General features: G+C 57.3%; 1 protein-coding gene across 1 annotated transcript in view; it reads left to right on the top strand.

The window, feature by feature from the left end:
* The window catches only part of NOS1 (nitric oxide synthase 1), a 93,575-nt gene extending 87,506 nt beyond the window's left edge, over positions 1-6,069 (top strand). Inside the window, exons 25-26 of the mRNA XM_045296705.1 lie at positions 688-806; positions 2,200-6,069. Coding sequence (XP_045152640.1) covers positions 688-806; positions 2,200-2,215 — 135 coding nt within the window. The 3' untranslated portion in view covers positions 2,216-6,069. The remainder of the gene's footprint in view (positions 1-687; positions 807-2,199) is intronic.
* Positions 6,070-12,180: the final 6,111 nt, after the last annotated feature.

Here is a 12,180-nt window from a genome sequence, read left to right as displayed (position 1 = left end):
CTCACTCACTCACTGCCTCACTCTCTCACTCTCTCACTCACTCACTGTCTCATTCTCACACACACAAAAAAAGGAACACCCGGGGGATTTTCCTAGCCATAGCAGACTACTGCTTGAACGGCTGGTATCCTGTACCTTGACTTGGATGCCTTCCCTGCATGTTTAATGAACTACACACACTGCACTCTGCCTAGCCTTCAATTCCTCGAAGCCGTACCCAGTGCCTCCGGAACTCCCAGATACCACACGCTAAATGTCCTTAATGCCGTGGTTTCGCGAGGCACCTCGTTTCTCTCGGCCGGTTTCTAGGCAAAGATGCCCATCTTCTGCGAAGCTCATGTGCCCAGGCCGTGGTTGTGCGCTTGGGGAGGGCAGCCTGGGCGGGCAGTGGACACTGGACTTGGTCCATCTTCTGCAGGTCTCTGTGGCTGTCCGGGCTCCCCCTGCCCCATCACTCCCCAGAGCTGTCTGTGCAGGAGTGCCAGGAGGGAGGAGAGGGTGCTGCGGGGGCTGCTGGCCCATCTGGAGACCAGAGGTGTCCAGGGAGGGGACACGGAGGGCAGCCCGGTGTCCCTAGGCGTAACCTCTGCACAAGGCCATGCCATTCCAGGCCTGGCCATGTCTAGAACTTGCCCCGCTTTGGCCAGGCTCCTGAGACCTGTTCTTGGGCTGTTTCTGCACCCCTAGGACGACAACCGGTACCACGAGGATATTTTTGGGGTTACCCTGCGGACCTACGAAGTGACCAACCGCCTTAGGTCTGAGTCCATTGCCTTCATAGAAGAGAGCAAAAAAGATGCGGATGAGTAAGCCGGTTGCACCCTACAGGCAAGGGGCGGGCGAGCACGGGCCCGAGGGGTGGGGGTGCTGGGGGGTGGACCACCAGCAGCCCCCCAGGCCGGCTGCATCAGAAACCCAGCCGCAAGCACCATGGGCGGTTCCAGCGAGCCCTTCAGGGCCTGTGGCAGCCTCCTCCTGACGGCCCCCGAGTGAAGGCTGGCTTTTACCCCACTCACTGCCAGGGAGTCGATGCACACTGGGCAGGGAAAAACTGCCCCTGCGGGTTCGAGCTCTCCTTCAGACCGCCTGCGGGGCTGGCACTGCCAACCTTACAGTAGGCAGCCCAGCGCATGACCAGGACATCACCGGGGTCTTATCAGGAGGCTGGTTCAGTCTCTGGGGAAGTTGTCCTCTCACCTGACCACTGCTTCTGGCCTTCACCTCGCCACCCCCGTGCTGCCCCTGCCCGGAGTCCTTTCCACGGACACACGTTCTTGTGTGACTTGCCAAGGACTTGACAAGGACACCCCTCCCCTAGAAATGTCTGCAAACAGCCTGAGCCTCCCTGTCCCAATCCGAACCCGGACTCCCTGAGCTTCCTGCCAAACGCCCTCCCGCCCTGCCCCGCAGAGCGCCTGCCTCCGCAGCACAGCCCCGTGCCCTCCACGCAACTAGACTGGGCTTCAGCTGTCTAGTCACTCGGAGTACCCTCCTTGTGCCTTTCACTCGGCACCCTCCCCCAGGACCGCAGGAACGAAACCCAAAGGACTCGCACAGTGACCCCCAAGCTGTCACGGGACAGCTGCCCCCGGGGTTTCCTCTCACAGACCACTGGCTGGGCTTGAACAGCCAACCCTCTGGGCAGCCAAGGTCAAGAGACCAAGGTCACTGCTGTCAGGTTCAGCCAGCCACCCTCAATGACAGGGCAGAACTGCCCTTGTGGGTCCCCAAGCCGTGGCTCTTTCGGGAGCAGAGCGCTCTCCCACAGACTGGCCGAGGGGTTGGCACTGCCATCCTTACAGGTAGCAGTATAACTCAACACCAGCCTGCCACCATGTGCGGGTCCCTTGGACCCATCTAGGGAGCTTGAGCCCGCATGGCAGCCCGGAAGATACCTCTGTGCCCTCTGAGCCCCGATCATGACCTTGAAGACGGCAGCTCCCTCTGTCGTCACAGAGGGCTTTTTCCCGTCCTCAGATCCTTGCCAGTTGTGTTGATAAGTGTTTGTGCATTCATTCATTCATTCATTCATTAAGATGAGCCCTAACTATGTACCAGCTCCTGCCAAGAGCCTGGGAGCTCAATGAGGGAATGAGAGGGGTGAAGCCCCTGGACCCCCGAGCTGACTGGGCCTCTTTAAGGAGCAGGAACAGCCTCCCTCCCCCCCTACTGAACCCCCTCCCTGCCTCTCTCTGACAGGGTTTTCAGCTCCTGACTGGACCCTTCTTGCCGGACGAATGCAGGTGGGCCTCCTGGTGCTGTGGCCGGGGAGGCTGAGGTTCCGTAAGCGTGGACACTGCTGGATCTTTTCTCTGGGGCTCCACGTGACCTTGCTGCGCCTGGCATCCCGTCCCCTCCTTCTGGGCTCCTGGGACCTCTCTGTCTCTCTCCTGGAATCCTCTCACTGCAGTGCAATGGCTTTTCACCCCCCATGGCTCCTAGGACACTCTGTCCCCGTCCCCTGTCCTGCCCTTCCTGACAAGGGCAGTCACGGGTGCGTGAGAGTGGCTCGTGTTTGGGTCCTCAACCTGAGGCCCCCCGAGGTTTCTGAGCCCGCCCCTCAGCATCTCCTTTCGTGCCAAGATGTGTCGGTCGTGCGTGTGCGTGTGCGTGTGCCAGGCAGGGGTCTCTGTGCAGGTGTGTTGCTCAGGAGCCTGCCGTGGCCGGTCAAGTCTTTGTGCATCTGTGCAGTGCCCCACCACCACCCCACCCCAGTGTCCGAGTCGTAAGGGGCCAGCAAAGGGGAGTGGTGGTGGCAAGCCAGGCTCCCGGGGACAGGGGAACCACAGGATGGCAGATGTTTGGCTGTGGGTGGACACCAGCGAGCACACCCCACTGGGGGGGAAATAACTATCCGTCGGCAGAACGGGTTCCATGCTGGGTTGCTGAGAGGTCGGCAGTTCAAACCCACCGGCTACTCCTGTCAGGATCCACGGCCTCAGGACCCCAAAGGGGCAGTTCCACTCTGCCCTGCAGGATCACATAGTCGTGAGTTTGACAGTACGTTTGGTTATGAGCTTTGGCCGGCTCACCTGCCCAGCCCTGCTCTCCTCACCCCGGCACAGCCGTGGGCCCCACCACACACCCCCAGGCTCTCCCACCTGGTCGCCGTCATGTCCAAGGGAGCCCACTGGAGACGGAAGTCTTCCCCACCCTTGCCACTGACTTTGGACATGCCCCCTCTTCCTCAGTGCCCCTGCCTCGTGATGTTCACGGAGGTCAAGAACACTGGTGGCCCGACCCGTTGTTCCGCACACTAGAGACCAAATGGAGAAGGGCTGTCTCTATGGTGTCTCACCGCCACCCCCGCCTGGAAACAGGGCTCCTTCCTCTGCCCTCGGGGATAGGAGGGGGAGGCCAGCCTGAGGGAAGCAGGTTGGGGAGGGGTTCTGTGGCTGATTCCAGAGAAATCCGACCAAGGTGTCAAGGACCCGGCCCAGGCTTCTGGCCTTCGGAAAGTGGACCCCTGAGTCTTTCTCCACAAACTGAGGACTCTTAACAAACACGCTGGTCGAGAATGGACAGCCAGGTGGGGCTTCTCCCTGGGAGGAAAGCGCTGAGGGGACTTGCACAGTGACAGTCCCCGGGCCACACTGAGAGCTAACGTGCAGTGTCTCAAGCTCCCAGAGAGAGCGAGAGAAATCCCATCCTGGTGAGCTCCAGCCTGGGGTGCTGCCTGCAACCGACGGTGGCTTCAGTGTCCGCCTGCCTGGCTTTGTTTTGCCATCCTTCCTGTGCACGAGGCGCCTTCCATCAGCTGGGGGCGGTGGGAGGTGACGGGGGGACACCCTGCTTCCCTTGAATTCCATCTTTCCTCTTTGGGGAGCATCCCCCCTGTGCTGTGCAAGACGCAGCCCTTCAACACAGCTCTGCAGGAGAGAGGCTGGGTGAGCTCCCGGACTTGGTCATAGGGGGTCGCGGTGACAGCACCCGCCACCCTGGTCCTCTTTGAAGGGACTCACTCACTCGCCAATAAGCCAAAGGGCCCCAGGGCAGCCCAGGCCTTGCCTCCCTCCCTTCTCCCAGCAGCCCCCACTAGTGTCTGCAGTTTGACCGGGTGCCCGTTCTAATGCTCCCTGCCTCCTGGCCTCTCCTCTCCCGCTCATCCTGCTGTGAACACACGAACCAGACACTCAGCAGGTCTTCCGTCCCTGTGTGCAAGCCCGGGGGAACCAGGCCTTCCACAAACACAACTTCTGGCCCCCACTGCTTTTCTCCCACGAGCGTTTGTGGCCAAGCCTTCGGATCTGTCACAGTGCCTCCTAAGAGGTCACTACTAGCTCCCCAGCGGCAGAAACCACCCCCCTCCCTCATGTCCACCTCCTTCAAGGAGTGAACTGACCCATGCCACCCTCCCCAAATCAAGCTTTCTCTGTGGGCATCACCAAATGGAGTCCGCTTAGCACTTGGTACACCAGGCCTGTGTTGTGTATGTGCCCCAGCTTGCCTGGCAGCAGGCAGGCAGGCAGATGGGCGCATCATCTTGTCTTACCACAAAGTCCCCAAGGGGGTTATAGAACCAAGATGCACCTTTCTCCCCAAGGATTTTTGTTTTGGGGTTTTTTTGAAGTAAACACATCTCAGCCCGCAGCACCAGCTGCTGCACATCTGATTGGCTTGCCGTCGCCGCCTGGTTGCTCCCTTTTATGCCAGAATCCCGGACCTGAGAAAGCCACCACTCAGGAATCATCAGAGGTCCCATCCAGGGATCTAGGCTGGGTGACGGCCGCCCTCTTGTGGTGGACGGTCATGCAGTCCCAACCAACGATAAAACAGCAGCCAAGTCGGTCTGACCCACGGTGACCCTGCGTGTGCCAGGGCAGAGTTTCCAATGGCTGGTTTATCGGAAACAGATCACCAGGCCTCCTCCCCCCCCCAAGTGGATTCGAACTGCTAACCATGGTGGGCAAAAGACCACGTAGCAGAGAGTAGATGGTTTGCTGGGCATTTGGAGGTCGCCAGGGAGCCCTGGTGACTTAGCGTGCTACAAGGTCAGCGGTTTGAACCCACCAGCTTCTCTGAAGGAGAAAGAGGAGGCTCTGTGGTCTCCTAAGAGATGTAAAGGTTTGGAAACTCGGAGAGAGGCGTTTCCGTCGGGTCCTAGAGGGCCGCTCCGTGCTGCAGCAGACTCCGTGGCAGTTCGGTTTTGTGTTTTGGGTGTTGGGATTGGAGGTTACCCAGCTGACAGGCCACGTCTCTCCCTGTCTGCACTGAATGAAGCAGCCTGTGATACAGCAGTGGACCAGGAGGAGCGAAAACACGAGGGATACAGCTCCTGGAGGGTTCGGCCCTCTGCCGGGAGAGGGAGCTGCCTTTGTTTCTGGGGAAGAAACACTCACGTACCCTTTCCTGTTGGGAAGGCTTCTTACACCAAGTGGCACCTGAAGCCCCAGTCCTCACCCAGCCCATTTGTGGGGTGGGAGTGACATGTGGAGGACCTTCAACTTCACAGTTTGTGTTGTGCTGAAGACTCCTCAGATTTTCACAAGGGCAAATCGAGGCTGTCGGAGTGACACTTGGGAAAGAATGTTCCAGAAGCAGTGTAGAGCGGCTGGCTGGATGGCCAACTGAGCCCTTGCAGCTCATTGCAGTGGCCGAGGCATGGGTGGAGGAAGGACAAACATAATCCAGATCTTGATTTAACAGGAATTGGAGGATAAGAACAGATGGGAAATTAAGGAGGCTGCCACTTGCTGAGAAAGGAGGCTCATGAGGTGCAAAGAGTCAGGGGGAAACGGCACTTGAAGCGTGGATGCCAAAGCCAGCTTCTCCTGGGGCAGCAGGTGCATATGACAACGGTCAAGTCATGCCAGTGCCGGGACAGAAAAGGGACCCCTCATGAGTGGACACTGGCCTAAAAACCACACGTGCTGTTGACAGTCACCTGCTTCTGGTCCCCAGAGAGGTCAGGCTTTGGGGTCCTCTGGAGAGACAGAACCAACGAGGGGTGGACATTGAGAGACAGAGAAAGATTTACTTCAAGGCACTGGCTCATATGATTTCTAGAGCAGTGGTTCCCAACCTTCCTAATTCCATGACCCTTTCATATAGTTCCTCATGTGGTGGTGACCCCCCAACCATAACATTATTTTCGTTGCTACTTAATCACTGTAACTTTGCTACTGTTATGAATCGGGCGACCCCTGTGAAAGGGCTGTTTGATCCCCAAAGGGGTCGTGACCCACAGGTTGAGAACCTCTGTCTAAGGGGCTGGACGTCCCTAAGTCAGACAGGCAGGCAAGTGAAGAGGAGGCATGCCCCGCCTGGGGGCGCAGAGGCGATGGGCACACCTAGCCGCCAACCCAGGCGCTGGCAGTTCCAGTCTGCCTGGAGGCCCCTCGGAAGAAAGGCCTGGTGATCCCCTTCTGAGAAACCGGCTATTGAAAACCTTGTGGCACGCAGTTCTGCTTCGGCACACACAGGGGTACCACACGTCACAGCCTAGCCAAAGGCAGCACCTCAGGACAGCATGCAGCTGGAGACAAAAAAACAACTTCGGGGAAGCCCTCCATTTTAACAGCCTGCAACTGATTGCAGAAGAGCCACCAACCTTTATGGAAGGTCGCAGCATATCTAGACTAGGGTTTGACCAAGCAGCCTGGGCACCACCTCCTCGCCAAGGTGACACCTGGAGGTCCCATGCCGGGCCCCTTTAACCTGCAGCAGCAGCAGGCCCCCCACATGGCCTTATCCTATGGTCATTGGGAAACCCCTGGACCTGTAGATTGTTTTTATTCGGGCCACACCGACGGGTGCCGTATGGCCTCCACCGTCCCCGGGACCCCAGCATGGCTCTCTGCCCAACCATACCCTCGCAAGCCCTCCGTCTGGATCGGCAAGTTAGTGCCCAGGGGTGAACAGGAGGACGAAGTACTGATGCAGGCTCCCTGCTCCTGCACTTGACCAGCCTTCCCAAAGACCCCAGCACTGGAGTCAAGTGCAGGAGCTCGGTTGGAGTGGGCGTGGGTGGGTGGGTGGGTGGGGGCGCGCCATCTCACCCCCCTCCAACTCAGCAGGCATGGGCCACTCTTGTCTCTCACACCCACCCTGCCCTTGGGTCCTGCCTTGTGGCAAAGGGATCCGAGAAGACACGTTGCGTTTCCGCCCCCTGAGACTGGTGGGTTCCAGACCTGAAAGGCGGGGTCTGCTGTGAATCTGTGTCCTCTTGGTGCTGTGAGAGCCACCTGCACAGGCGCTTGCTCTGTGATCAGGAGTCAACAGCGCGCCTTCGTTGGCATTTGAATTTGAATTTGCTTGGGCCCTGAGTATCAGAATCGGTGTGGACAAGCAAATCGCGTCACGCTGGTCCAGAAGAGAGCCTCTCATCAGTGAGGTGGCCTCGCAGGAACAAATCTGACCTGGCTGCTGCTTCCCTGTGGCCCCAACCACAAACTGGCTCCTAAACTCTTAAGAGGCTCCTAGTCCGAGCGCCCTGGCCCTCAGCAGGATGATCACTTCCACTCGCCACATCCTGTGCATTGTGGCCTTCCCGCCTTGACCGACTGGTTGCCAATAATGCCCCTTGTCCCAGTTGTAACAACCAAAAAACGTCTCCTGGTGTTATCCAGCTCCCCTGAGGCCCGGTGCCCTTGGACTTCGGAGGGCAGCCGTCACTGCTGGTCCCCCAGCTGATCACCCTCCCTGTACCCCTCAGTCTGCCTCCACTGTCCCCGCCCTTGCCTTGTGACCCATTCCTGGCTCAGTGGCGTTTTCTGGAAGGCTGAGAGTGGCTTTCCCTCAGGCACTGCATCCGCTGTCTCCACCCTGGGGCTGGGGGAAGCCAGGGAGAGTTGGGGGGTGTGGGGGGGAAACGACGTCTGTGTCTGCACACACCCTCCACCATGTGGTCAGGAACCTGGGTCTCCCCTACCTCCAAGCTCTCTGGATGCTGCATCTCTGCCTGTGTCTCTGTGCCTGCGTCTCCCGCCCAGGCCTGACACGCTGGCCCAGCCCGCGTCCGCCGCCGCATGCTCTTCTCTGGTGTTGTCCTCGCCCTCTGGTATTATGGAATCCAACCAACGTCTACTTATGCCTGTTTGCATTATGGTGACAATATTAAAAAGTGGACTCCGCTCGGCTGCCTCTGGTCCATTTTTGATTGGCATGGAGTGACTGTGCCTGCTGCTATCAGTCAGGGTCCTCCGGAAGCCGGGGTTGGAGTTTCCAGGCAGGTGGGTGGCACTATGGGGTGACAGCAGGGCACAGTGACGGTTTGACCACCAAGGAGCCCTTATGGTTTCTTAGTGTGAGTTCCTCAGCCTCAGGGGTGGTGGCTGCTCATTTCTAAGGCATCCTGGGTCCGGAGCCCAGTCTGGCCACCAGCATTTGGTACCTTCATCTTTAACCAGCTCTAAAGGGGATCAGACACTTACTGGGCTTTTATGTGGCCTGACCATAGGTTCACATATCTAGGCCCCCAAGTGGGGTGGCTCCTGTTGTCTGGCAACCAGGTGACGAGAATCCAAGTGTACACCCAAACAGGGTCTTCTCAGGTCAAGAGTAGAAGGGGATGGGAGGAAGGGGAGCAAAGGGTTTTTTAAATACTGCAGGTCAGGAGAAGGGGCCCCTGGCAGTGCTGTGAGTGATGTGTTTGGCTGCTCACCACCAGGCCAGTGGTTCAAACCCACCAGCCCCTCTGCCAAAGAAAGATGAGGCTGTCTGCTCCCCTAAAGATTCACAGTGTCAGAAACCCCAAGGAGCAGTTCCACTCTGGGCTGTGGGGTCTCCACAGCAGCGGGAAGGGGGAGGAATGCAGGTGTGGGGGGCGGCAGCTGACTAGTCACCATCCCTTGCTGTCACCTGAAGTCCGGTTAGGCCCCACTCCTGCACCATCCCCCACGACGATCAGTCGCAGATCAGAATTCTGTGATCCCGCTGTTTTCATTGGTTGGGGTTTTTGTTTTGTTTTTTGAAAGTCAATTCCCAGCCCACCTTCATCTGGAATCTCCACAAACCTGTTCTCCATGAGAACAGAACAAAAGGGGCCGGTGGGGAGGAGGAGTCTGAGGATGGTCAGTCAGAGCTGGAGCCACTTCGCTGAAAGGCAATCACCTTAGTGAGAGCCTCTTGGGGGGAAAGGAGACTAAGCTCAGCCAAAAGACTGTGGAGTCCTTTTTATTGCTATCGAGGGGGGTCCCTGGCTTCTCTCACTCTTGCGTTCTCTGGTGCAGCAGTTGCTAGCGGCAGTCCTTGCCTCCAGCCCCTTCCAATGGGCTGTTCTTAAGAATGTCCAGACCTTCAAGGAGATGCGGGGATGGGGGTGGAAGATCTGCAGCCTGGGAAACCCAGTGAGGCCATTCTAGTACGTCCTGCAGGGTTGCTATGGGTCAGAATCCACCCAAGGCTTTGGCTTTGGGTTTGCTCTTTGGATTGGGGGGTGGACGTAGGCACCGCCATCTCATCCTCCATCCACGGGGGTGGGGGGGTGCCAAGCAACTATTAAAGAGCCAGAAAGCCCCCGGGACATCCCCTAAAGCACTAGGTGAACACCTTGCAGTGGGAAATTGTATCGTTTGTCTTCAAAGGCCTTGGGAAGCATCGCTAACAGACACCTGTTCATTGTTGCTACTTGCAGGTGACATTGCCTGCTTTGGGAAGGAAGCATTACCTCTGATGGCCCCCCTCTCCCCACAACAAAAACATCCTCTTTCCTCCCTACCCCACACTGTGTTCAAAGGCATTGGGTACCATGTGGGGCTAGTGGCTGACAGTGACTGAGTCGGCCCTGACTCCTGGTGACCCCATGTGTGTGTCCGAGCCCAATGACGCTCTATAGGTTCTCAAGGGCTGGGTGATTCTCAGGTGGAGGTGATTCCCAGACTTTTCCTTCAAGGAGTGCCTGGATGGCCTTGAACTTCTAACCTAGCCATTAGCAGCCCAGCACATTAGCCATTTGCAACACCCAGTGGAGCCCTGGTGGTCGAGTGCACGTTCGTTCGACTGCTAACCACGAGGCCGGCAGCTCAATACTACCAACCATTCTCCTTGGGAGAAAGACGGCTTTCTTTCTACTCCCATAGAGTGATACAGTCTAAGAGGAGGGAGGGGAAAGAGAGGAGCTGCTACCAAGGGCTCAAGTAGCAAAGGTTTTGGAAACGATGATGGCAACAGATATACAAATGTGCTAGATACAATGGATGTATGGAATGTATTGGAAGAGCTGTAAGAACCCCCGATAAAATGATTTTTTTAAATTAATAAAACCAGGTAATGTGAGAAGAGATTGTGGAGCTAAGAAAACAAAATGTTCCTAAAATTGCTCAAGATAGATAAATTACCAACAACAACCACGGAAGGATTACGGTCTCTGAAACCCACAGGGGTCGCTTTGAGTCAGCACTGACTCGATGGCAGGGAGTGTTTTGAGTGAGTGCCCCCTTTACCAGCATTGCACCCCAGGAACACTTTGCTGAAAGGCCTGACATATAACCCCCAAGGAAAGTAGTATCCCTCCTCCTCCGCCTCCCAGTCACCCATCATGCTTGGTGAAGTTAGAAGGTCAATGGAAAAGAGGTTGCCCTCCACACTGGGCTCAGACATGGTCATCATCATGAGGAAGGCATAGGACCAGGGGGTTTGTCGCCAGGAGCTGGGACTGACTGGCACCTAACACCACCACCACCACCACCCCTGTCCTCTTGGGAGCTAGGCCTGGACACTTTGCCCCAAGTCGTCACCCTAAACTGCTCCCAAGATGTAAGCCTTTGGACCAGCGGTTCTCAACCTGTGGGTCACATGACTCCTTTGGACCAGCGGTTCTCAACCTGCGGGTCGCAATGCCCCTTTCACAGGGGTTGCCTGATAACAGTAGAAAAGTGACAGTGATGCAGTACCAACGGAAATAATGTTGTGGTTGGGGGGTCACCACCACATGAGGAGCTATATGAAAGGGTCACAGCATTAGGAAGGTCAAGAACCACTGCTTGGGACTGTTCTTTCAGACAAGGCCTGGGGCCAACACGGGTGAGAACCCCGGCAGCCAGTGGATGGAGGATGGATTCTAAGAGCCTGAGGAGTGCTGGTGGTGTCCTGAGTTAGGAGCTGGGCTACTCACCGCCAGGTCAGCGGTTCAAGCCCACCAGTGGCTCCACGGGGGAAAGAAGAGTCTTTGTGCTCCTGTGAAGACTGACAGCCTTGGAAAACCCCACAGGGCTGTCCGACTTTGTTCTATAGGATAGAACGCGCTAGGAGTCAGCAGCAACGGGTCTGGTTGGTTGCAAGCACCGCATCGCACAGAATGGGGTCAAGTTCTCTGACTTGAGGAAGGTTAGCATTGCTTGAACCTGGACTTGCGTGGCTGTATCAAACGAGTGGGATTTCCATGTAACCTCGTGAGCGGGTGACCTGTGAAGGGCAACCCAGGCGGCCTGATGCCCTCTTTCTTCGCCGCGTGGTGGGAAGGGTGTTCTTGCTATCCATTTGTTCCCTACAGCAGCTTGGCTGTCTGGTTGGGAGGCAGGAGAACGGAAGCAGAGCTTTCCTCTCATTGCCCAGCACTCTGCAGGGGCCGTGCCTCCAGGCATGCGCCCTGTGCTCTGTGGCTGTGGGACTCTGCCTCCCTCCTCCCCGCAGAGGCTCGAAACATTGTTCATCAAGGCCTGACTCCCACAGGGGCCAGTTGTCACGTTGCTGCCTTCTCAGGGTCGGACAGGGAGCCGTCCTGGGAAATGGGGCTGGGACCGTGCCTATGGAGGCAGGGGGCAGGAGACGGATTTGAGGAGTACTCTCAACGATTGCTCAGTAACTGAATGCTTCCCTGGGGGAAACTGAGGCACCGCAAAGTTAACCTCTATGACTTGAATGTGATGGCGTTCCCCGGCACTCCGACGTTAACACCCTGGCCCTTCTCCCGAAGCCCTGGCATGTGCCTTGGTTGACAGCATAGCATCCGGATGGGAACTCCTGGCCCACCACCCCCTTCACTGTGTGACTGTGGCCCGGTTGCTCAGTTTCCTCATCAGTGCTCCTCCCACCCCACCCCCACCTGTGGGAGATAACCTTTAGATATGTTAACCGTACAATTGTGCTCATGAAACCCGTGACAGTGTGAGGGGCTGGTTCCCCACCACCACCACCACCTTCTATCGCAGTTTCCAGCCAGACAGGTGAATCAACAGCCCAGTCCAGCCTTCAGATGAGAACGCCTCCCCCGACGTCATCCTGTGTCTGCACGGGAAGCTC

This window comes from Echinops telfairi, unplaced genomic scaffold (genome assembly GCF_000313985.2).
Source record: "Echinops telfairi isolate 266 unplaced genomic scaffold, ASM31398v2 ScPeMD7_7412;HRSCAF=8450, whole genome shotgun sequence".
Classification (NCBI taxonomy): Eukaryota; Metazoa; Chordata; class Mammalia; order Afrosoricida; family Tenrecidae; genus Echinops; species Echinops telfairi.
The sequence above is the reverse complement of the archived record's forward strand: the minus strand, read 5'-3'. Positions and strand labels throughout refer to the sequence as shown.